This window comes from Liolophura sinensis, chromosome 6, assembly GCF_032854445.1.
Source record: "Liolophura sinensis isolate JHLJ2023 chromosome 6, CUHK_Ljap_v2, whole genome shotgun sequence".
NCBI lineage: Eukaryota > Metazoa > Mollusca > Polyplacophora > Chitonida > Chitonidae > Liolophura > Liolophura sinensis.
The window spans coordinates 27094984-27122159 of NC_088300.1; the positions used below are offsets into that span (position 1 = coordinate 27094984).

The 27176-nt window shown below is 38.2% G+C and overlaps 2 protein-coding genes across 2 annotated transcripts; one reads left to right on the forward strand and one right to left on the reverse strand.

Annotated features, from left to right (window-relative positions):
• Window positions 1–293: 293 nt before the first annotated feature.
• Window positions 294–9244, reverse strand: LOC135468907 (EF-hand calcium-binding domain-containing protein 11-like). Its single transcript, XM_064747376.1, has 6 exons — window positions 9070–9244; window positions 4773–4868; window positions 3695–3758; window positions 3031–3132; window positions 2083–2173; window positions 294–702 (listed from the first exon to the last, which is right to left on the reverse strand). Exons 1-6 carry the CDS (start codon window positions 9160–9162, stop codon window positions 618–620), a joined length of 531 nt encoding a protein of 176 aa, XP_064603446.1. The 5' UTR covers window positions 9163–9244; the 3' UTR covers window positions 294–617.
• Window positions 9245–9363: 119 nt separating this feature from the next.
• On the forward strand, window positions 9364–26996 carry LOC135466573 (F-box only protein 11-like). The gene is made up of 19 exons (XM_064744126.1): window positions 9364–9525; window positions 11445–11648; window positions 13091–13235; window positions 13638–13773; window positions 14865–14948; window positions 15336–15468; window positions 16011–16117; window positions 17027–17138; window positions 17669–17775; window positions 19346–19483; window positions 20012–20229; window positions 20719–20804; window positions 20963–21057; window positions 21711–21833; window positions 22793–22878; window positions 23291–23511; window positions 23843–24061; window positions 24718–24826; window positions 25169–26996. The coding sequence occupies exons 1-19, from the start codon at window positions 9426–9428 to the stop codon at window positions 25395–25397; spliced, it is 2652 nt and encodes an 883-aa protein (XP_064600196.1). The 5' UTR covers window positions 9364–9425; the 3' UTR covers window positions 25398–26996.
• Window positions 26997–27176: the final 180 nt, after the last annotated feature.

Genomic DNA, 27176 nt, shown 5'->3' on the forward strand with positions numbered 1-27176 from the left:
ATGATATCAATTCGTTCCTTTGATAGGATGTGCTTTTTAAAAACATAGATAGCTTGCTTCCTCTTTATTTTGTCTTTATTTCTTTTTTTTTTTTTACTGTATCTACCAATGGCCAACTTAACCATACTTTGAGTAGTGGTGCATGAACTAACAAAAGCTTGGTAAAATAGAACATGTAAATCCATATTCACTCTATGTTTAAATACGTTTTTCCTTAACAACCTAGCTGTGACAGAAAGGCACCGACAGGCAACTTGTTCACATAAATTTTAATCGCTCGTTATTGAGTGACTATCCAAAATGGTTTGGCACAGATATAAAGGGAAAGAGTCAACAATGAAGACCATGTTACACAGATGGAAGCTACTAAAAGATGGCAATTCCTCCTTCAGACTGAACACTCGTGTAACTGACGGTGATCTGAATGACTGTGTTTTGCACAAATGGCTCCATACCACAGAACATTATGTGCGACTCGGCTTTCTCCGGGTCTCCTGCCTGCATGGCCATCTGAACTGTCAGCGCATCTCATCACAGACTGGTCCCTACAGACTGGTCATCACAGACTGGTCCCTACAGACTGGCAGCATAAAACCGCAGCTGTTACGTTCCTGCAGTCAAATGTGGCACTCAAAGTCATATTTCATCATCATCTGAAAATCTCTGAAGCTCACACGCCCGTCAGCATCTTGATCAATCTCTCTGAAAGCATGGCCAAAAAAAAAAAAAAACGGGATTAAAGGGAGACAACTCAATTCCATAAAGACACGCAATTGAAACATCACGATTACTTCCCTTGGAACGATGTACAAACTCTTTACTGAACATAGTTATGTTTATCTTTAATAACATTAATTTCACAGTAATGTCTAAACAAAACTTAACACGAGATACAATCAGGAGAGTCCAATACGCTCAGATTCATTATATTATCCATCTTTCCGCCTTTCTATTTAGATACTTTAAATATGGCTTAATGACTGGATGAAAAACCCTGATGGGCAGAAAATCCGGATGAAAGAGTGCCAAGGCAGTTAGATATGCTGACTGCATAATAAGTATACCATAAATCGAGCCAAACTCAACAGATTCCAAAAGAAGAGATTCTTAGCTATCCGTACATGTTAAACTCCTGCCATCAGTCAATGATTTTAGAACATTTATCTTGACAGGACAGGGGTTGATCGTAGTGCGTACTGCCAGAGTGCGTAATCAGGGGAGATAAGCCTCTGCAGTTCTGATATATGCTTGGGTTGATAACAATTCATGTCTACATTTATTCAGTTAATTTTTTTTCTTTTTTTAAATTTTACACCTACTCTTTTAAATTGGAAAATTTATCTACGTTTTTTTTTTATATTTACTACTACTGCGCTGGAAACAATTACTAAAATATGCAACGAATGTGTAAATGATAAATATTTAGCTACTAATGCGAAAGATATGCCCACATTACTATTTAAGTTTGATCAAAAGTTTAGTGAGGGTAAAACTGATATCGGTAAGCCACACCCAAAGTTTAACTGGGGTAGACTCAGGCTAAAATAGGAGAATGAAACTAAATAAATGTAGTGGTAATTAAATGAATATTTGATTAAGAGAAATAAAAAGTAAATAAATTGTCACCAGCTCTAGTACAAAAAAAACCCAAAAAAAAACAGGACAAAGTAATCAAAATCACTTTTCTTAAATTTTTTTAATGAAGAAGTTTGTGGCGATGACTTCATATTAGAACTGGAAAAAAGGAAACAGTTTTAAAGGCTACTTTGCCGTTGACCGATAATGGGTTATCTCCCCTGACCATGCTCAGCGGCAGTTTTGGCTTCGAGTTGCTTTCTACCAACCTATCCGGTCATGATAAATGTACTAAAATCAATGATTATTTAGCATTTATCAACACCTAAGAATCTCTCCTTTCCAAATCCGTTGAGTTTGGTGCCATTTATGGGCTAGGTATCATGCCATCAGCATTTATAGCTGCCTTGGTACCCTGTCCTCCGAGTCTTCTACCCACCTGGGTCTTCCGTCCGGTCAGTAAGCCGTACCGATATTTTACATAAATTACCTCTAGACAAAACTTACCGGAAGGCAGTGTCTACAGTGACAGGCGGGAGATGAGGAGCTACCTTACTGAATATTCTCTGTACATCTTCTCTTATTAAGAAACCTCGACCTAAAGACAAAATGTTAAATATGTAGGCCCATCTGTCTTCATGCCTCCTGAATTACAAGATATGTCCAGATGTTAAAGTATTTGGCCGAACTAGTAAACCTATCTATGGCCGAACTAGTAAACCTATCTATGGCCGAAATAGTTAACCTATCTATGGCCGAACTAATTAACCTATCTATGGCCGAACTAGTAAACCTATCTATGGCCGAACTAGTTAACCTATCTACGGAATCACAAAAAGATGGGTCAATTTGGAGAGCTGCTGAGGTTCAAAACTATAATTATGTATCCGAGTAAATATGTTGTGATGACCGTGTTCAAAAATTTCAAAGCAGCCCTAGTTCATTCACCTGTCCAACAACATCGTCACAAAAACTGTTACATTTTTATAAACATGAATGATGGGCACCACTAATTACATCAGATTTTAAAAATAAAGACTGACAAGGGATGGACATTTTCCAAACAACATCACATTGGATAACTGTAACTATTCATATTAAACCTAGGTAACTAATTATTCTCAAAAAAAAAAAAAAACTTCCACAATTTCATACAATAACAGGCGAAGTCCACTGATAGCAATTTGCGCAAAAATTAAAAGCATTGATGTTCACCATTAAAGACTGAGAACAACATACTAGTCTGGTTTCTTTATAACATATACGAAAAGAATCAAAATTGTTTTATATCCTTAGAGCTTCTGTTTAACACTAACATGACTAATGGTTACAATGTAAGAAAAGAATTTCAATGACTCAATTCATGAAGTTCATCATCAATTAGACTCCATTCAAAAATCTCATTGAGGAGGAGATTTTCCTCATCGCTGTATTTCAACGACAAATGTGACTCACAGTGTGTATCGAAAGCAAGAAAAGTTTCACGAATGACCTCATCCTCATCCTGCTCAGCCATCTTGGATGACATTGCTGTTGTAAATTCTTCAAGTGTGAGACCTAAAATAACAAATCATTACTCACTTTTTGTTCATTTAGTTAACTGCCATGCCAAACATAAGACTATACAGTATCTGATCCGCTTTTCACAGTTTTGTCATTTATGGAAGCTGTGCCAAAAGCAGGGGTAAGTTCCCATTATGCTGAAGACAGTGTCAGTGAGCTCAGGAAGAGTTTTTAAGCTTAAATTAGGTTAGTGCTATAAAGCTTGTTGAAGTTTTGTGAGCTTGTAAAGTAGTTATAAAGCCAAGACACTTTTGTGAGCTAGTAAACCAGCAACTTGATGTGCAAAGACAGTTCCAATAGCAAATTGAGCATTTAGTCTTTTTTCTAATGCAATTTTATGATCCACATCCTACTCCTCACATTGATTTTTGGCACAAGATATAATTTGAAAAGTTTATTGCTATGTATATTTATACCGTGGTCGTTTGTATTTTCATAGCACTTATTTGGAGCTCCAGATTTTAATTCCAACATATGCCTTTCAAAACAAAAACATTTCACATTTCAAATATTAACTATTGCAAACAATAATTGATTCATGATGTCAGAGACTAACCATGGTGTGGTCCATCATCAGTCTGTGTTCCTCCATACCTCAATATCAGGCTGTCTACTTCTGACTGAAACAAGACATATGTAAACATGTACCAATAAAGATCCCTTGAAACACCTCACCAGTTGAACATTTACTGTCAATACCTGGATATTGGGCTGGGTGTCTGAATTACTACAGTCTGAAATTATAGAAGAATTACTGTAAAAAACACATATCACTGAAAAGGAGTTCAAAACACTCATTGTATGTTGTGGTTGAGGTTTGAGAAATCTATTTATTTATTATTTGATTAGCTTTATATGCCGTACTCAAGAATATTTCACTTATACAACAGCGGCCAGCATTAAGATGGGTGGAAACCTGGCACAGCCTGGAGGAAACCCACAACAATCCGCTGGTTGCTGAAAGACCTTCCCATGTACGGCCCGAGAAAAGCCAGCATGAGCTAGACAGCTCAGAGCAGCTGCATTGGTGAGAGACTCCTGGGTCATTAGGCTGCTCTAGCACGCTAACCAACTGAGCCACGGAGGCCCCTCAAGAGAAATCTAAATCAAAGGTACATGTACTGACATTTGATTTGATTTATTTTGATTGATTATTTGATTATCTGATTTATTTGAATGAGGTTTTATGCTGTATTCAAGCATATTTTAGTGAAAAGAGATTGACAGTGAGGTTAAGCATGTGGGTGGAGAAACCAGGCAAAACACCAAGAAAACCATCAAAGCTAATATTGGTCAAGAGATGACAGGCTGCTCTGAGAATAAAGATTCACCTGAAGTCATCATGTACCACTGACATATTTAGATCATAACAGGAATTACTGAGGCATTTCACACATTGTTAAAAGTTGTTAATCAGGGCTGAAATATTTTCTCTTTGTTCCTTTGAGAAGTCAAAATAAAATCTGTATATGTGGAAGTACATAAAGACCATTTGTCACAGTGTACTTTCAGAGAATAAGTGCTCACAAGATCTTTGAAAGGAAACGGCCACAATACGACTTTGGTTCACAATGATACACACATGTAACATGTTATAGTTATATGCAATTCTAAAAAAACACAGAAAAAATCACCTTGCATGGCTTAAATCCAAAAAGTTCAATAAATGCCACTTTGATATCTTCCCTGCTTAGGTATCCCTTGAAATCAGCGTCACACATATAGAACACCTGAAATGCAAATATTAATAACAGTAGAGCAAGGAAGCTTTCCAGAAAGGTGAAGTGGGGGAGGTGTGTGTGTGTGGGGGGGAGGGATTTTATTCCACCTCATGACAAGAAAAAAATCAAAAGTGATCAAAATCCATGGTTTGATTGATACTATTTTACCTCATGGTACGCATGGTTTGATTCTATTACACCTTATAACACCACCCTGGGTTGACTATATTCTACCTCATAACACCACTCAGGCTAACATTTTATTCACCTCATAACACCACCCAGGCTAACATTTTATTCACCTCATACCACCCAGGGTTTGATTCCAGCTCATGCTGTGACACGACCCAAGGTTTTATTTTATTCTCAGCACCACCCAGGGTTTGATTCTATTCCATCTTGTGACACCACACAGGGTTTGATTCTATTCCACCTTATGACACCACCCAAGGTTTGATTCCATCCCAACTTGTAACACCACACACAGTTTGATTCTATTCCACCTTGTGACACCACACACAGTTTGATTCTATTCCACCTTGTGACACCACCCACGGTTTGATTCTATTCCACCTTATGACACCACCCAAGGTTTGATTCCATTCCAACTTGGGACACCACACACAGTTTGATTCTATTCCACCTTGTGACACCACCCACGGTTTGATTCTATTCCACCTTATGACACCACCCAAGGTTTGATTCCATCCCAACTTGTAACACCACCCACGGTTTGATTCTATTCACTTCATGACAGTACAGCACCACCCAGGCTTTGATTCTATTCCAACTTGTGACACGACCCAGGGTTTGATTCTATTCCACCGTGTGACACCATCCAGGGTTTGATTCTATTCCACCTTGTGACACCACCCACGGCTTGATTCTATTCCAACTTGTGACACCACACACAGTTTGATTCTATTCACTTCATGACAGTACAGCACCACCCAGGCTTTGATTCTATTCCAACTTGTGACACGACCGAGGGTTTGATTCTATTCCACCTTGTGACACCATCCAGGGTTTGATTCTATTCCACCTTGTGACACCACCCACGGCTTGATTCTATTCCAACTTGGGACACGACCCAGGGTTTGATTTTATTCCAACTTGTGACACGACCCAGGGTTTGATTCTATTACACCTTGTGACACCACCCAAGGTTTGATTCTATTCACCTCATAACAGTACAGCACCACCCAGGCTTTGGTTCTATTCCAACTTGTGACATCACCCACGGTTTGATTCTATTCCACCTTGTGACACCATCCAGGGTTTGATTCTATTCACCTCATAACAGTATAGCACCACACAGGCTTTGATTCTATTCCAACTTGTGACATCACCCACGGTTTGATTCTATTACACCTTGTGACACCACCCAAGGTTTGATTCTATTCACCTCATAACAGTACAGCACCACCCAGGCTTTGATTCTATTCCAACTTGTGACATCACCCACGGTTTGATTCTATTCCACCTTGTGACACCATCCAGGGTTTGATTCTATTCACCTCATAACAGTATAGCACCACCCAGGCTTTGATTCTATTCCAACTTGTGACACGACCCAGGGTTTGATTCTATTCCACCGTGTGACACGACCCAGGGTTTGATTCTATTCCACCTTGTGACACCACCCAGGGTTTGATTCTATTCCACCTTGTGACACCACCCAGGCTTTGATTCTATTCCAACTTGTGACACCACCCACGGTTTGATTCTATTCCACCTTGTGACACTCCCAGGGCTGGATTCTATTCCACCTTGTGACACCACACAGGGTTTGATTCTATTCCACGATGTGACACCACCAAGGTTTGATTCTATTCCACCTTGTGACACCACACACAATTTGATTCTATTCACCTCATAACAGTATAGCACCACCCAGGCTTTGATTCTATTCCAACTTGTGACACGACCCAGGGTTTGATTCTATTCCACCGTGTGACACCATCCAGGGTTTGATTCTATTCCACCTTGTGACACCACCCAGGGTTTGATTCTATTCCAATTTGTGACACCACCCAAGGTTTGATTCCATCCCAACTTGTGACACCACACAGGGTTTGATTCTATTCCACGATGTGACACCACCAAGGTTTGATTCTATTCCAACTTGTGACACCACCCAGGGTTTGATTCTATTCCAACTTGTGACACCACCCAGGCTTTGATTCTATTCCAACTTGTGACACACCCAGGGTTTGATTCTATTCCACCTTGTGACACCATCCAGGGTTTGATTCTATTCCAACTTGTGACACCACCCAGGCTTTGATTCTATTCCACCTTGTGACACCACACACAATTTGATTCTATTCCCCTCATAACAGTACAGCACCACTCAGGCTTTGAATCTATTCCACTTTGTAACAAAATTCAGGGTTTCAATCCTAATACAACTTGAGACACCAGAATCTGAAGTTTGCCACTGAGTTGGGTTATACCCAAGGCCTTAAAATCACCAATCTTGCCCCTCAGTGAGGAGATAGCCCAAATGTCAGAATGTGTACTGTGTTGTGCCATGTCTGGTGTGTTTGGCATGGCATTCCAGTGGGGCAGCATTAAAATCTTAATGTTGGCACTGGCCTGCCAGAAGAAAATTTAAATATCATACAATGACTGAAATAATGTTAAAAGCCCCAACCAATTAAAGAATGAACATCCCGAATCTCACATAAAAAGATGTACACATCCCTCGACCCTGAATGGGTGAGTACTGGATCATCAGTTAAATCAATATTTGCAGTCTTGCATCTGATGACTTTGTTGGTCAGACAGCTGAAAAATTTTTCAGATATCATTTAAATACTATGCATGTATCTGGATGAACTTCCTGTAAGAATTTTGAAGTAAAACACAAACGTTTTTTTTTTTTTTTTTTTTTTTGATTGGTGTTTTACGTACTCAAGAATATTTCACTTATACGACGGCGGCCAGCATTATGGTGGGTGGAAACCGGGCAGAGCCCGGGGGAAACCCACGACCATCCGCAGGTTGCTGACAGACCTTCTCATGTACGGCCGGAGAGGAAGCCAGCATGAGCTGGACTTGAACTCACAGCAACCGCATTGGTGAGAAACTCCTGGGTCATTACGCTGCGCTAGCGCTTTAACCGACTGAGCCACGGAGGCCCCAAAACACAAATGTTAAAAGAATAAGCAATGGAATGGTATAGAACTGAAATACTGAGTACAAAATTCTTTTCATTTTTCGTATGAAGAGTTTCTACCACTTGTTGATCTGACAATTCCTGATATCCCATCCCACAGTAAACACCAAAACATTCTTTATATCAAAAATGCATATCTTGTTTGTTGTACTAGTAACTACATGTAGGCCTAGGCTACACTAAATATCGGTGAATTTATATGTTGATAGCAGAGCAAGCAGACATAGAAGATCCAGCACGCAAAGGGAGTGACAATACGTGTAATCGTTGAAATTAGAGCAAGATCTTTGTCTGTTGGGTCGTCAGTGTTGAACGTTACTTTGTGGGCGTGACATTTGCTTGGGCGCATCATAATTGTACTTTATCTGTTTTGCAGGATGTCATATGATTGCTTATTGATCAATGGCAACCAAGAATTATTCTGAGACGTATGATAATGCATAATATGCTGATTTATATTTAATTATTTGATTCACATTTTCTTAAACAATGGAGGCCAGCATTATTGTGGGAAGAAACTGGGTAAACCCCCGAGGAAAATGTACACAAAATTGTCACATGGTTGCTTACAGACTTTCCGACTGTACGACAAGAGAGGAAGCCAGTATAGGCTGATTTCTAGTGTGCTAAATAAATACCTTCTGCTTTGCTGTGTCTCGCTAAAACTTACACTGCAGCATTTGCATCAACAGAACAGTTTTAACTATGATTCTCTTAATTTCTGACACATAGGCCTACTGCAATTTACTGTTTTCGTGTTCATACCAGTTAATTTAAGCCAAATATAATTATCAGAAATCTACACTACAGATAAAGTCACATTAAATTTAATGACAACATTGAACTACAGGAGTTTTGCATACACTACGTGCACTTTTGGTAAATGTGTCATATGTTCAATCAAAGGTGATGCAGAAAAGGTCAATCGTGACATGACGTGACATGTCACGTTTTCGACCCCACGCCCAACGCGACAAGAGCTCGGGGCACTCACGATGGCGTCACACTTGAACTGAAAGTTCAATCTACCTTTGAAACCAACTTTCGCTCATCTTCTGACAAGTCTCTGCGGAGGTGTTGGTAGCCCTCTGCGCCGAGATTAAATCCAAGATTATTGTTCATATTTCGCGGTTCTTATGTCCTTAAATCTCCACTAACTCAACACAAAACTCTTTCTCCATCCCTGAGTGTGACACACTGGAATTTGTAGGCAATCCCTGACAGTTACACCCATTGGGCAGAATGTGCACGTGACTCGTATTAAGCATTATGATTGGTAGCTCTTTTGTAAATGAAAACAGTGCAGAAGCAAAATGGCGACGATGTAAGTAGATTTCCACTGGCTGTGGAACAAGAAACGAGGAACTCGACAGATTCAGACAAAAATGCCATACAAATCCACGCGGACGACAAGGCTCCGGCCTAGGAAACCGCAACCAAAGAAGAAAGAAAGACACGTACCAGAGAGAAAAGCCATAGAAAGCGGTATGTATCACCCAGATTCGAAATCTAATGTATGAAAATGGCTGTCTCTCAGTCGTCACTGACACTAGGGTCCCAGCCGGCTGTTAGCTTCACAGCGTATGTGTCCTCAAATCACAGATTATCCTGTTCTGGAGAGAGGGGTTTTCAACCTGTTTAGGCAAAATGCCCATTATATAACCTACATAAAATGCTAGCTAAACTGTTCTTGATAGTGAAAACATGTGATGACGGATGGCTGCGTGCACGAACGTTACGATCAACTGAACACAAGCGTCTGATTGTAGGTATATGGTAACTGATGTTATCAAGGTAATAAATAATCCACCCATCTATGAAGATTTTATATTCTTAGAAAAGCTTTCTATTTTCTTGATTTTTGTCAGGATAAAATTGGTAAGTGTTAATAAATTAAGTAAACATACTTGGAATAGAGAGAGAGTGAGACTAGTATATGTATGGAGTTTGAGTTTTGTAAGCCAGATCAGAGTCTCAAGCTGTACTGACTGGATGTATCATTTTCATTAAGGTATTATTAATACAGAAGAGTTAGGAACGAAATAAGAGCTGAAAAAATTGTTCATGACATATTGTTGTGAATGCACTCTGTCAATTTATACTTTTAAAATGGTATGAGGTCATTTCCACCCAAACCTCTTAGCACTTCATTATTTCGTATCCAAGTGATTTCCGTAACCTGTAAAATAATCATGTAAACCTGAAAACTGAACTCGTCAAGCCATATTTAACAGTAATATGGTAATACTGATCACTCCAAACCATCTTTAGCAGATTTATTGTGAATCCATACAGTTGTGATTTGGTGGATTAAAAAGTTTGTGTGATTATAATTATCATTGCCATGTGACATTCAGAAAACATTTTGAATATCTGTGACACTGTGTGACTCCATGAATTCAGACATTTCTATGTAAAATTCACCGCACAGCACTTCATTATAAATAGCCAAACAGGTTGTACTAACAATTTTAGCAGACGTGATGTAAACAATAGAGCTAACATAATGGCCATATGTCGTGCTCAAAATTTATGTTTTCATGAAATATTTTGTGTTTGAAAATGTGTTATCAAGTACACCGCTTATCTTGGATACAAAAAGACTTTTGACAAATTGGTTGTTGTAGTGATAACTGGGGCTAGATCTGAGATCTGATTTTATTCTTCCAAGCTTAGCTTCCAGAAATACAGATCTGTACTCTTCCATTCACTGACGTGGAACTCGGTCTTCAATTTTTTTTTCTTTTCTTTTCCTGTAATAAAAATAATGAACACAAAAAACTATAAGTTACTATCACGAAAAAAGATGATCTTAATTTTCGGAAGAGCGTGCTGAGTCTACCTTGACATCTGGAGTCGCGAGATTTGAAAATGGCCATTTTCAAAATTCAGCTGCTGTCCGAGTGGATGTGCTGGATATATTTGAGTTAATTATGATGTTATGGTCTTCATTATTACCTTGTAATGAGGTGATGTTAATTCAGAATTACATAAAGATCACAGGAAACCTGTTTTTATGTTGTACAATTTTCATCCTAAGGACAGTTCAGGTAACCAGGTTTGTGAATGTAAGGATTCAGAGCATTGAATTTAATGTTGAAGCTAAGCTGGGAACATGGCCAACTGATCTCAGAGCCACCATGGAGCATGTGTGCCAGTTGATATTGACTTCTTATTGGATTTTGCAGCTTTCGCAAATTTGCGCTTGCTTAAATATCTCTAAATACTAATGTTGTAAATGAAATATTTAGATCATTGTGGTGTCCCTGCCACCACCAACCCACCCACCCCCACCCCCCAACACCTCCCAGAGAAATGTTGATTTACATGTACAGATGTATTAATTCGTGGAAGATGAAACACTGGTTTGATCAATTTTTGTAATTTTATTGTTGTTTTTGCAGCTCCCCGATGCACCAGACAGACAAGAACCAGTCTCCAAGCTATATCACCTCAGACTTCCCATCCGTATGATTTACGGAACAAACGAACACGATGTGCCAGTAACCTTGACAGTGCATTATTACCCAACTCGGGACCCCCACCATTGAAACGATCCCGACGGTCAAGGGTCAACAAGAATTTCTCCAAAAACTCATCACATCAAGGTATGGCATGCTTATTCTGAGTGACCGCTGTAATTGTAATATGGCTTACCTACAGGCATGTGGCCCTTGTTGGTTGGGTTTCTCATCAGTCCTAGCTACTGATGCTGCTACAAGTTGTGAAAGGCCTGGTGATATGCTATTGTTTCCTTCACACACAAATTTGAAATACCTACAGAAATATGTGAAATGTGTTTTAGTACAGCATAGAACACTTATCAGATCAATAAATGTGTGCATGTGTAGTTGGCTTTGTGCAAACAGCCTGTGCAATTTGCACAAATATGGCCTGATTAGATTTTTATGGTGTCACTTTCACTTTGTCCCAATTTTTTGATCTGTCATCAGTATGTTAGCCATAGTTAGCATCAGATGCTTCTAGGCTGTAGCATAGATGTAAATGGTTGACCCTTACTAGCAACCCACCATTATACTATTGAGTGTTACATCAAGGATGTATTGTGCTTGTCATGGGAGAGTGTCAGTTTAATTGACTTGACCCTTCACCATTGCCAGCTTATTCTGTCAGTTGGAGCCTGTGTTCAGTTCAGTGTTATGCTGGTATCATTTTGTCAATTGAGTTGTCTATTGAGTTGACTTATCCAAGCACACATGCATGTTGAACTTTGTGTTTTCTGGGGATTCAGATGTATGCAGGAGATGCATGTAATTTTTTATGCTGTACATGTTAAAAATGCTAAAAATTAAAAAATTTCCTTTATGGTTAAATATTAGCTTAGGTTTATAAGTTACACACATATTTTAAAAGTTTAGGGCCATTTGTCTCTTGAGGTGTAATGAAGTTTATCCAAGCATACATCTTAATACCAGTCTTATCCGGACGCAAAGTTAATGGCACCTTAGTCTGGGCTATTGTCAATAAAGGCTATAAATCGTAATGCAACTGGGCCTAGGACTTTAGCATAAAAAATGAATTTGGGTTACATCTATCTTCTTCAACATTTAACTGGCTTTTCTGCTAATTTGTTCAAGGTTGAGAAGGAATTTAAATAAAGGTGGCAAGTAGTTCAATGTTCATTATTTATATGACCAGAAATAAGAATTTTCAGCTGATTTTAAGGGATATCAGGATTTTCAAAATATCTATGTTAGATCAAAATGGCCATTATCAATGTTTTTGTTAATGGAGGTTAGCCAGTAGAAGAAATTTAAGCTGATTTTGAAGGAAAATGTTTTTATCCCTGTAATACCGTAAAATATCATGGTCCCTGTCACAAATGGTACTACATTAATTAATTTTATTTGTAGCATTACACATTTGGTTACATTGATATGTATACATTGTCCTAAACATACTGCTATGTTATCGAAGATAAACTGTCAATGGACATAATAAGTAACCTATTGCTGACTCATAAGCATAACTGGTTATGAATATTGCCAGCAGCACACCCTTCTTACTTTGGGCATTTTTGTTAATACAGGTATATGTGGAGCCCACTACCTTCAACAAGATCTACCTGATGAAGTCCTGCTGAAGATATTTAGCTACTTGCTAGAGTTTGACTTGTGCAGAGCAGCACAGGTGTGCAAGCGCTTCAATGTCATAGCCAATGATGTGGAGCTTTGGTGAGATAATTTATATTGTTTAACAGCTATCACGATAGTTTTGCCACCTGTGGTCACTTTCACAAAACTTTGTAAATTATATTTCTCATAACATTTTTGGTTAAAGACCTAGTCTACATGATGGTGTGATAAGGCGACTTATTTACCAAGTTTTGCTGTGTAATAATTCTAAGTTCTGTTTTATGGTTCATTTATTGGGAATTACTCATATATGATATATAATGTGTTGTGTATAGGGATAATGTCTTGAATTGCTGCAGTTTATTTAAACTATTGCAGCAAAGTTTGGTAAATTAGTGAATAGGGCTTTTTTCAGGTGCTGCCAATGTGGTACTTCTGGAAGGAGTTGCTACACAATCTTGTGTCTCAATTCTCAATCAATCTGATATTGACTGTTTACAGGAAGAATCTCTATCAGCAAGTATTTGAGTATGACTATCCATTGATGAACCCAGAACCCAAGGAGTTCATTTTCCTTCACCCAAGTGACATGGGCAGAGATTTTAACAATGATTGGAAGGAAAGCTTCAAGCAGCTGGTAAGTGCACACATATAGTATAGGTATGCATATAGACTGCATACCAGTCTGTGTTGAAATGTGTGCACAAGGATTCTTTGGTCTCAACCAACCATGAAAATTTCTGGCAGGGCTTCGGTAAAGTACATTGGAGTGGCTGGGCCTTTTTATAATGGTTTCATCTCTTTCTGAACGTCCTTTTCTCTCTGTGTATTTCTGTGTGTCACATTGATTATAAATTGTAACAGTTTTTGGATTTACAAACACAGTAGAAGATACAGTGAAACTTGGACTCTCTATACTGCAATCCTGTCAACCTGCTGCTATACGCAGTCCACTTTTTCTTCCATTTAAAATACATTCAACCCAAACCAGATATACCGGAACCTGTCAACACCGACCGCGTTTAGAAACTCTGTTTTGTACAAAGGGTGCTACTCAGACCTGTGAAAACTGATGCTGTGCTGCGTGCTGTCTTTGCAGAACTTTGTCTGTGCGTCTGCGCAGCACATGTCCAACAAAGCCAACAGTAATTCAACAAGCAATGGCTTAAAGGCCCCTGGCCCATGGTAGTCTTTTGCTGATAACATTAAAGCAACTTTAAAAATACAGCATGACATAACTGCAATCACTTCAGAACACATGACTGAAAGACCAACAAAGCAGTGCATGATCAAGCTATCACCCGCTGATAAGGTTTTTTTTCGTTAAATCCCCAAAGTTGATCAATTGGTCGCTATGAAAAGTGAATGAAATGGCCATTTTTTTCATATTTGTGGTTGAAATATCAGCACATGTTCAATAAAGTTATATTTGCTGTAGATTTGCTTTATCATTGTTTGTAAACACAACACATGTAGGCCTGTACACGCGCCCCAAGATAAAGTGGCCATTTTTTATCAGCCCTAATCATGGTCAATTTTCACAGGTTTCACTGTACATGTACACATTTAAGTATTACTGTATTAACCCTGTGAACAGAAATTGATTGATGTCTTGCTGAGTGGTCATAAACTTATGCATGACTGGCAGGAGCTATTGTTTGCATCTGGCTTCCATGCACAGTGAAACTGCATGTAGATGGGTATATGCTGTGTTACTTTGTGTTTCAGTACCGAGGTATCCATGTGAGACAAGGCTGCTTTGAGCTGTATAACCCTCACCACAGTGGCAGGCATAAAGGCAGGAATATGATGGTGAGGAGCTTTATAACCAGACATCTATGTAATGCCTTACATTTTGTGTATGCTAGTTTTTTTTTTTTTTTTTCCTATTACCTCACAGTTATATGGCCGAAATACTGCAAATGTGGTGTTAAGCTCTAATCACCCATTCCTATAAGCTGTGCCTGATTAAACAATGAGAGCATTAAAGTGAACTGTATATTGATAATGATTGTTGGACAGCAATGTCAACATGTGTGCCAAGCTGGCCAAAATTTTAGAGCCTCAGTGCTTGTGATGCAGAAATATGATAATTTGTGTAGCAGTACAAATAACTGAAAAATAACAAAAAATCATGAACTTGAAGGCAGCTTTTGTTAGGCCATTGTTGTATGTCTGAAAATGTGTTTTTCTTTGCAGTGTTTTGACACCATTGAGCAGGCTTTGGACACAGAAGAAGTGGCTGAAGACAACAGGCTCATCTTTGTCCATACAGGCATCTACCAGGGAGAATTCTTGGTCATTGATAACAATGTCTCCATATTGGGTGCAGGTTAGTATGGGTTATGAGCCAGTGTGCCTGGATTCATGTGTGTATTTTACGGGGGGATGGGGGGCTTTCCATCACTCAGTTGGTTAGCCCGGTAGCGCAGCGTAATAACCTCTCTCTGGCTACCTCTCCGGCCCTAAGTGGGAAGGTCTGCCAGCAACCTGCGGATGGTCGTGAGCTTCCTCCAGGCTGTGCCCAGTTTCCTCCCACCATAATGCTGGCCGCCGTCGTATAAGTGAAATATTCTTGAGTACGGCATATAACAACAATCAAATAAATAAATAAATACAAGACAGGGGTTCTTTTATTAGTCATGGTGTTTCAGGAACATTCTCGTTTGAATGGGATGCTGACATTTTTAATTTATAACTGTCAGATAAACTCGACTTCCGAGATTGGATGAAGCACGGCTAGTAAATTACTGTTCAAGGGCTTTTACCGCCAGTTTGTTTGGAAAAGGCAGAATGTGATTGCATTTTACAGGATGCGATATAGTTGAATTGTTCATAATTGCCATCATGATTTATTATTCTTGTCTTGAACAGCTCCTGGCAATATTATCGATCATGTGATCATTGAACGAGAGAGCGATTCCACTGTCATGTTCATGGAAGGAGCAAAAGATACATATTTAGGCTATGTAACATTAAAGGTAAGCCTTTGCTTTTGCTACGATTGGGTCCATTTTAAATAACAGATAACATGATTTTCTTCAGCTGCATAATTACCAGTACATGTATGTAATGTAATTTTGGGTACAGACTGTAACATTGTGATCGTCTTTTGTGCTGTAACTTGTTAGGATAAAGCATATTCATTAAATATTACAACATTGCTTGAGGTGGTAAAGTAAAATACATACTGGAATTCTTCAACCTTTTTGCATGTTAGCCACATTTTTAATGAAGAACATTTGGAGAGTGTTCTTCTGAATAGACGGATAAAACTATACTTTTTGTGAAGTACTAAAAGTGACCAACCCTACCAATGTGGCTTTGTCTCCAAAGTCAAATTAAGAAGTCATGTAAATTGCACTGATAGCAGGTCTTTCATAGACAAACATGTTGAGGAATGAGGGTAATTTAATTGTGAAAGTACATTATTTATGTGATCTTATTTTCTTGTGTGTGACTTTGCTGTACATTGCCTTCTGTGATGTGATGACGGATTGTCATGAATTGAGAAAGTACAAGGGGGACAACTGTACATGTTTCAAGAAGGCCAGCCCCTGAAGCCACTGCTATCATAAGCCCCCTTTCTCATCTGACAGATAGGGTCACATACCTCCGGGGGAACTCTGTCGTGCCCATGCAGGGTATTGGTGGACAAAAACTTTAAAGTCAGTTTAGCAGATAATCCATGTTAAGAGCAAGTAAACATGGCTGCTAGTGGTTTTGATTGAGTTTAATATTTGAAAGTCCATTATTCTGTTGCCACTTCTGTAATGGTAAGGAGGGTGGACTGTATTAATCGTTGCTTGTTACTCTCAATTTTTTGTTGTGAGTTTCAATTTGTACATGTGTTATCTTCTCTTACAATGAGATGGTTATTTTTGTTTCAGTTTTCACCCAGCATAACGTCCTCTGTCCCTCATCATAAACATTATGCCCTAGAAGTCACAGAAAACTGTTCCCCCATAATAGACCATTGTCGTATCAAAAGCACTTCCGTTGGTAAGTTGTTACAATAATAGGGAAACGGTGGGAAGCAATATTTCTATTTCACATAGGCATTTCTTAGTTTCATTATACAGTATCCTTCAGTGTAAATTCTTTAATTCATGCTGTGATAATAAATGACAAGAATGTTATTGTTTTTCTGATTGCAAAAAAGTGCTTTCTGATTGCAAAAAAGTGTATGTGTTAAGGTTGCCTAAGCAGTTCACTTATTGATTTCCCACTGCATACACTTTATGGCTCTCATGAGATTTACATGTTCCTGAATAGTCATACTGCTAACAAGCTGTGGTAAAATACCATTTTTCCATTTTCCTGCCTTTATTTGTCATATTGCAAAAAGTGTTACGGTTACATAGGGAGTTCATATATTGATTTCCCACTGCATACACTGTATAGCCCTTGTGAGATTTACATGTTCTTGAATTGTAATACTGTTAACAAGTTCTCTTAAAATACCATTTGCCCATTTACCTGCCTTTAGTTGTCAAAAAGAAGTGACTTATCAGTGTTGTATGTTGTTACAGTTGGAGCAGCTGTGTGTGTGTCAGGAGTAGGAGCAGAACCTCACATTAAGAACTGCTACATCAAGGACTGTGAAAATGTGGGGCTGTATGTCACAGATTATGCACAGGTATACCTCCTCTCTTACCTGTCTTCACTCGTTATTGTAAGACAGCAAAAGCAAACTCCCTATATATAACTTATGCTTGTTGCCATGTTGAATAACAAAAGAATTTTGCATCAGTATGTTTCATGGATCATCGACTATGTATGGTGGAGATTCAACACGGTTGTGGAGAAAGTTATTTATAGTTGTTTAGCAGTCTTCAGTTCAACAAAAATAAAACCTGTTGTGTTTTCAGCAACTAATCATATGTGCTGTTTTTAAAAATTAAACATTTTAACATTTTGGTCATGTGACATTCTGAGCCATTGGCAATCTTCAGCATTGTTCTCTGTATGCATATTAAATAAGGTAGCATATAAACAATCTTTAATGTTTCATATTATATGTGACCTTCCTTCTGCAATGATTTTGACGTATTTTGTACACCAGACATGTAGAAAATATGACAGCATGCCAAAGAAGTATAAAATATGCTTAGACACCATGCACATAAAAAAATAAGATCCAAAGTCTGATTTCGGTTTTTTATTTTTATACAAGCCCATTTTTAGTATCAGATCCACTATTTTAGCAATCACTTGACAGCAAGGATTTACCAGGAACCCCTCAACTTGCAAACTGATATAGCTTAAATGTAGCGCTCAAAGAGTTTCTGAATGGTGACCCGTTTGTTCCGTCCTTTTATGTCAACCCTTGTCGTTGAGCACGCTTTTCCCAGCAAAATGGCTGGCCATTAAATACCTGGTGGTGATGTGCATGAAGAAAGCAGATGTAAGAGTATGAAGTCACTTACAGTGAGAAATTCTTGAACAGGCACCCCTTAATTCTGAGAATTACAGCGTCACAACTGGAAAATCCACAACTTCACATGATCAGTACAGGTCCTTGGTCTAGAACAGCTATAAGCTCAATGGATTCAAGATTTCATATCCATATATGTGACATTTGTTCAAATCCGCATCTTTTTTTTACAGTGCAATAAGAACACCATCAAAAAATGTGATCACAGAAAATATACAGAACATATCAAAGATTATATACCAGCTAAGCATGCTAAATGCGTAATAACATCATTGTCTTGAAGTAGATCAGAATGTGCAGAATTTTTCTCTTGATGACCAAAATTAACACTCCATACATGTCGTTTGCCATGGGACACCTTAGCCCCTTCTTTGGAAATTCCTGACTTCTCTATTGTAGTGATTACTGTAATTAAAGCTTTTTTGAGTTGAACTGATTTTTAACAAGGGTTAAACATACATCTGCCACATTGTTGTCGCAATTTGTGCATGTAGACGTGATTGTTTGTACACATTTCATGCACTAGGGGTATGCAAGTCTGTTATATGCAAAGAAATGCCCAGAACCTAAACCAAGAGTTAAGAAAAATTTGGAGAGCATTGAAAAGTAGGTAAATACGATGGCTCACAGTGTTCACTGCATGCATATTAAATGTGGTAACATATAAACAGTCCTCATTATTGTTTTATCTTGTATGCAAGGAGATAGCATTGAAAAAGCAGGTAAATATGATGGCTCATTTCAAATGACTTGTTGTTGTTGATTTTGTCAGGGTCACTATGAAGATAACGAGATCATTGGCAATGCCTTGGCTGGAGTTTGGGTGAAGAACCATGCTAATCCTATCATGAGGAGAAATCACATACATCATGGCAGAGATGTCGGCATTTTCACCTTTGATAACGGACTGGTGAGTTTGTCCATCAAATGTTACATTCATGAAATGTTCAGATTTTGTAAAAGCTTAAAATATTCAAGAATCCTGTAAGTTCAGATTGTTCGTTAACAAAAGCACCCATTCTTTTATTGAACAGGTTTTCCCATTGTTTGCAGTGTTAAAAGAAAAAAAATCTCCTAACAGGTTTTGTGTTAGTTTACTCGACACTCTGGTCTTCTCCACCCTTAAAACTGAAAGTTGTTAGATGAGTTTAAAAATTCTTGCTTTCAGCTTTAAACGCCACAGAAATAATAATCACACTGTGTTCTGATATTGATACAGCAAATAGTCGTAAGGTACAACATTTAAACTTGTCAGTTGGCAAGCACATCCATGGAGTCAATTTGCACATTTCTCCAGTGTAGTTTTGTGGTAAAACAGATAGGACTTCAGTTGCCTGTCAGGGGAGATTACTGTATAGTCAACTGTGATTGCTCCGTGATTAGCAAATCCAATGATACTAAATATTGTTAACGTCCGTTTGCTTTCCTATGTGTGCAGGGCTACTTTGAAGCCAATGACATCCACAACAACCGAATCGCTGGGTTTGAGGTGAAGGCTGGCGCTAACCCCACGGTGGTGAAGTGTGAAATACACCACGGCCAGACTGGTGGCATTTACGTCCACGAGAATGGCAGAGGCCAGTTTATAGAGAACAAGATCCACTCAAATAATTTTGCTGGAGTGTGGATTACCTCAAACAGCGATCCCACTATTAGGTCAGCAGAATTCATGTTTCATGTGACAGTTACATGTGTGCCTTAAAAGGGCCACTGGCATGACATACTACACATTGCATTCAAAATAGGATTACAGATTGAACACCCTTACTTAATTATCAAGTCTCAATCCATGTATATTACATGTTCTTATGTTTTCAGTCTTACATGTTGTGGCATTCCTAGCTATTTGGGCTAATGCCTTACCTGTTTGCAGTCAATCTCTCAGGCAGTTAAAAAAAATTCACCAATATATTCCTAGACCAAAGTAAAACAAAAACAATATGTATTATTCTTCTAGTTTTGATTTTTTTTTTTTTAGTTTAATTTTTTTTTTTCCCTTCAGTTAATTATTTTTTAGTGGGACTTACAGAACAGGTAAATGAACAGAACAACAAAATGTTGTCACTTGGCCTCTATGGTTAAGCGTATACTTCTGATTCAATGATGTGCCAGAATCGGCTTCATACTTGTTCATTATATTTTCAGGAAAAATGAAATCTACAATGGTCACCAGGGTGGTGTGTATATATTTGGCGAAGGGAGAGGTTTAGTAGAACACAACAACATACATGGTGAGTGCCAATTGGCCTGCGTTTTGCCCGATCATGCTGCTTTCTTTGTTCTGTATATTAAGCATAATAAGAAAAAGACCTTCCCTTTGCAACTATAGCTTTGTTTAAACAGGTTCAGATCTGAATTAAATGCATATCTTTGATTTCTCTACATACAGGCAATGCATTAGCAGGCATCCAAATAAGGACAAACAGTAACCCTATAGTCCGGCACAATAAAATACACCATGGACAGCATGGAGGGATTTATGTGGTAAGTAACTCTGTATTTTATTCCGCTGCAAATTTGATTTGGTAATTTTTACTAGATATTAATTTTAGCATCAACAGTAACTAACTAACATTTATGGGTGGTATCTAAGATTTGTTGAAATAAGGGAAAAATATTATAGATAGGAAAGATGTGTAAAGGTCAGCTGAATTCTGGGAACTATTTCATGAGGCCATTGAACGCATGAGGTGTCAAGTCATGTTTAAACAAAGCCAGATTAACCCGGGTATGCTCATACTACAAATCACTGGTATGTTGTACTACAGGACCCAGTTGTTAAAAACTGTATTTACAGTTAAGTCTGGTATCAACTTAAGTCTGGACTACAGTTCCATTAATTTTGTATTATGACCAAGGCTGGTATTAAAATTTAAGCCTGGCTTTTGAACGACCAGTTCCAGATAGCTGTCATTGATCAGAACTACTGGAAATTAATTGATATATCGGTAATATTGAAGAGGAGGAACTGAAAAGCTGTGGCGTTTTAGTGAGTTTGGCACGATGTTGATTTATTAAGGTATTGTCCTGACTCCAGAGATTTTTCATTGTAAATCTAACAAAATCTGTATTTAGATGTAGCTCTTCCTGTTTTCATGGATTTGTTCTGTTTTTTTTTTTTTTTGTTTTTTTTTTAGCATGAGAAGGGCCAGGGTCTGATAGAGGAAAATGAGGTGTACTCCAACACTCTGGCTGGGGTGTGGATCACCACAGGCAGTACACCTGTCCTCCGCCGTAACCGCATTCACAGCGGCAAGCAGGTCAGTGGTCAGACTCACTATATCAAGTGCAGGGACAGTCAGCATTCTCTCTATGATTTGGCTGTAATACTGCCAAGGTCATTCTGTGCATATGTTCCAAGCCTCAGTTCCACAAGATGATCTTACATAAAGATGGTTGCAACTACCTGGACAACACATGTTAAAGACATGTTTGTGAAGCTGGGCCCAAAAATTGCTGCTTGTCAATGTTGAAACTAACCTGGTGGTATTCAGGAGCAGTTAAACAGAGAGTAGTGTTGTTCTGAATTACATCATCTCTGTCTCTGTGTTTCTATTAAATGTTAAATACTGTGTTTAACCCCAAATGTTACCCATGACTAAAGGACTCATTTTCTGTAATTCTGAGAGTTCCCTTGGTCTTACGTACGAGTCATGGTGTTTGGACGTAAAGATGACGTCCTACCGGAAAAATGTAAATTTCTGAATCAAAAGTAATATTTTATTACCTTTACCATAATTGTTCATTCTGTTCGCGTGTTTGTAAGGTGTTTATTCAAGCGTATTCTGAGGGTATTATGATGTGTAGACTGATAAAATTATAAATTTTGTGAAGCCCTGACACTGGCCAATCCACCCAAGTTAGTGTTGTCTCCAAAATCAATTTAGAAATGTTCATTAATTGCAGTGAAAGTTTCTCTTTCATATGCGAAAAAATTGAGGAATTAGCGTACTTGACTTTTTGAATGGACTTCCTGTGTGAAGTTTTAGAACCAATACAATATGCAAACATTGCTTAGGAAGAGAAATTATGTCCAGACAAAGGAATTTACTGCGAAGATGCCCTTGTACCTGGTTACACTCAAAGTGGCAAAAAATTGTAAGTGTTGATAATTGTCCTCCCAAGAAAGGTATAGATTCTGTGGTATATCCATTTCTTCACTGTGCTGCTTTTTTCTGAGTTTTCACTTTTCCGAAATATGATTACATTTTGTTTTCAGGTTGGAGTTTATTTTTACGATAATGGCCATGGAGTGCTGGAGGAAAATGACATATTTAACCACCTATATTCAGGAGTTCAGATACGGTACGTGCAGTAGTGTACACAACAGGAAATTGTGCAATCATCATTGTCTTCATTAACAATATTTACAGTTTCCTGTGTGTAACAGAATGTCTTGCGTTTTTAGATGTTATTTGTCTTGAGCAAAGGCTGGGATAAACAAAATTACAAATTACTAGACTACATTTATCTTGAATATTGTACCCTCATCATCCAGCATAGTTCATATAATGAACTTTTGAGAGATTGTTTTGTTGTGAGAGATTACATTTAACTTTAGACTTTTAAACATCCAAGAAGATTTATCTCCCGGTTAGTAAAATAAGTTAAATGATAGTGTTTAAATGCCTCTTCTGTTGATGGAAAGTAATTCTTATGTAAATGGTACATTGTGTTATGGTCCAGCCTGTTAAACACGTTTTTGTTTTTGCAACAGGACGGGCAGCAACCCTCTAATACGACGTAACAAAATTTGGGGTGGTCAAAATGGAGGTATCCTGGTGTACAATGGTGGACTGGGAATGATTGAACATAATGAAATATTTGATAACGCCATGGCTGGAGTGTGGATTAAAACGGACAGCAATCCTGTCTTAAGGCTGAATAAAATCCATGATGGTCGGGATGGTGGCATCTGCATATTCAATGGAGGCAAAGGTGAATTTCTGTAAAATATGGCCCTGCAATAATATTGACATAATCTTGTACTCTATGTTAACTACTTTACATTGTCACAAGTGGGTGTAAGAACTGAATCCAAAGCTATATTTTCACCATTATTTAATATGTCTTGTGAATAAATTGGACTGTTGTGTATAAAGCAAGTGTCTATCAGACACTTTTGGAAAGGAAACTAATGTGTATATGGTTTTACATTCCGAAGTGTAGATGGAATTTTGATCATTTGTGACCTTTCACATTTGGAGCAGTTCAGTATGTTTGATATTTATGTATGAATTCTCCACTAATCTGCCTTTCCACTCCGTAGGCATTCTAGAAGAGAATGACATTTTCCGCAATGCTCAGGCTGGCGTCTTGATTAGCACGCAGAGTCACCCGATTCTCAGGCGGAACAGAATCTTTGATGGCATGGCTGCTGGTGTGGAAATAACCAACAACGCTACAGCTACACTAGAAGGCAACAAGATTTTTAACAATAAATTTGGAGGATTGTGCCTGGCCAGTGGCGTAACTCCAGTACTCAAAGGTGACGGAAAGGCATTGGTGGATGGGAAAATGGGTCATCCCATATTTCAGAAGAATTCATATGGACATAAGCTTGAGCTCTTTTTTTGTTAAGCTCACAATTTATACAAATTTCTCAAAAACATGAGACATATACATGTAATATCTTAGCTTAACTATCCAACCTTATATTTCTCTGCTTGCTTTCTAATCGCTCGTCAAATATCATATGTTGAAAATTGTTATGGCCTAATCTAGTTGTAGTAGGACAGGTAGTGTTTCAAACGACTCTTTAAAATGTTAAGTTTGGTCTAAGTTTGCCTAAAAAGGGCATTTTATTGTAATTTTTTTGAAGGGCAGCATCATTGATCCTGGTTTAGGGCTCTAAATTAACTGAGATTAGGCCCTGGTGTTCGTATTAGGCTTAAATATTTATTCCAGAAATGAAATGCTCCGCTGTTTCAATTTTTGATTTAGCTTAACACTTACCAGCTCTGCTTCCATATTACAACAGAATTGAGTGGTTTAATGTTGTGAGACCTTGCCGTATAGGATCTTGTATATCAGTGTAAATTTTCATTGTTTATAAAAGCATGAAGGTATTTCAGTTTTTTCAGTTTCAGTCTGCTTCCTCCTAAGGGTGCATTATGTATAACTTTATACCTGCTTTTCCCTCAGATAACCTCATCACTGGTAACCATAATATGGTGGAAAAGGCCGTCGGGAACGGACAATGTTTGTACAAAATCTCCAGTTATACGAGCTTCCCCATGCATGACTTCTATAGGTAAGTACACTACTCTCTATGTCTCTGTGCTTGTATTTGTGTATTTGAAGGCCCTTTTAGCTAGTTCTAAAGACTACAAAGTGAGAGAAACCACTGCAATATACGAGCAACCTGACAAGCATTGCTGGAAGCATCTGCTGTAAAAATCATGTGACTAAAGCAAGCAAGGACAGTTGGAATTCATTCTGTTTTTTTCACACCCATAAATCTAACTACATGTACTGTCCTATGGGCGAAAAAATTCCAGATACTAAAACACTTACTAAATAAAATAATTTTAAAAAAAAAGCCAAATGAATGTATAACATAACTCTGAGCCATGTTTCTTGCTGCATTTTGTAGATGTCGGACATGTAACACAACAGATCGCAATGCCATATGTGTTAACTGTATCAAAACCTGCCACGGAGGTCATGAGGTTGAGTTTATCCGACACGATCGCTTTTTCTGTGATTGTGGGGCGGGTACGCTGAATAATGCCTGTCAGCTACAAGGGGAGCCCACCCAGGATACGGACACTCTGTACGATTCAGCAGCCCCCATGGAGTCACATACACTTCGAGTCAACTGATTACCTCCCTTGGCTGGCATTTTTTTAACAACCAGAGTATTTCTTACACAATGCATACAGTATATTATTGTGCTGTGTTAACCTAGAAATGCTGACGGATTATCAGTTCCTGTGTTAGGTCTGTTCATCACCACAGTCCGGAGAGGCCTGCTGAAATCTTGAGTGTATAATACACGGATAAGTGCAGGCCAAAATTGTTCACTTGGCCAGTCTTGTGGGCTACTACTCCAAGTACTGAACACAAGGCATGGAGAACACCATTCACCTGTATAATCCAGTTCACAAAAATCACACCCACTTGCCCATTGGGTCACCACAACCCACTTTACACCAAAGGATTGCTGTCAAATTTGTTTTTCTACTCTGATGATTATTGTGCTTCATATTGACCATTTTGAAAGGAATGTCTGTGTCATTGCCATAGGTTACAAAGTTATCTCCCTTGCTTCTGCACACTGCAGTGTTTTGTAGGAGCGAGGTGTTCCAAAGTCAGAGCTGCAGGCACTGATCACTGTCTGGTCTCAAGAGATGTGCCTCAATCTGCATGCAGCACTTGTTATTGTGTCTTTCCTAACAGTTTGCAGCCAGAATTGTTCTGCAGCATAGGAACAGATGTAGACTTCATTCGTTTGATAAAAACAAAAATCAATTCCGCAGCCAAAATTTAGTTGTAGTCACCTCATAATTGCAAAGTATATATTATTATTATTATTATATAATTATTATTATTCTTATTATGTTTATTTAATAGTGATATTCAGCGCTAACCACATATAAATGTTGTCAAGTCACATTGTTTTGTACAGTCCTCAGATACTTCGCTGTCACAGGTATTGGAACTGCCACTGAAAATGTTGTTTTGTATAAAACTGTAGCTGAGAGTGCTGCTATGGTTTAACAAATGTTTTTATTTTGTATATTAAAGGGACTGAGTGTGGTACATATGTGGGAATGGAAACACATACATACATTGTACATAACTGAATCATCTTATGGGTGCGAGTGTACTTGTTGTCTGTTGTTGTTGTTGTATATATTTACATATATAGTCATAGGTTAAGTTCTACATAGTTGCTCTTCCCCCATCAAATGGTCTCAGTTCATTATTGCACAGATTTGCTCCTGGATAACCTCTGCCTTCCAGACCCCACACAACATGCATGAATTTGTGAAACCAGTGTCAAACTAGTTATATTGATGCTTGAATGAATTTGTGTGAGAATGCAGAGGACAAAAGGTTATGTTCACAAATTTTCAGAGATGCATAATCTCATCCAAATTGGCCTATGTTTTGTTAAAGCGTGGTCCTGTTACTGATGCTAAGTTACATAGTTGGGCTTTGTCTAAAAAGACTGAATGCATGATACATTGAACTTTACATTCTGCAGTAAAGTTTGTTTATAGGTCACTGCCTATTAGAATTTGTCAAATACCATCAGCCTGGTCACTGTCAAGGTTCATCTGTGCCTAAGGGACATTAGGTGGTATGCAGGTTAAGTTCCCAGGAGGAGATAACTCTGTAGCTTAGAACAGCTCATTTCTTCCCAACCCATCTTGTAAATTGTATGTTATGCCCTAGTTGTTCCTTGTTTAGAGAATTATACAAATTTATATATATAGATGATATATATATATATAGTTTATATATATATATATATATGTAAAGGTGGTGTTGATAGGATTCTTCATAAGTTGGAATGGTGTATTGGTTTATACTGCATTCAGAAACAAACTTCAGAGGCTTATTTTCACTGCTATCATCAGACACATCCAGGATAT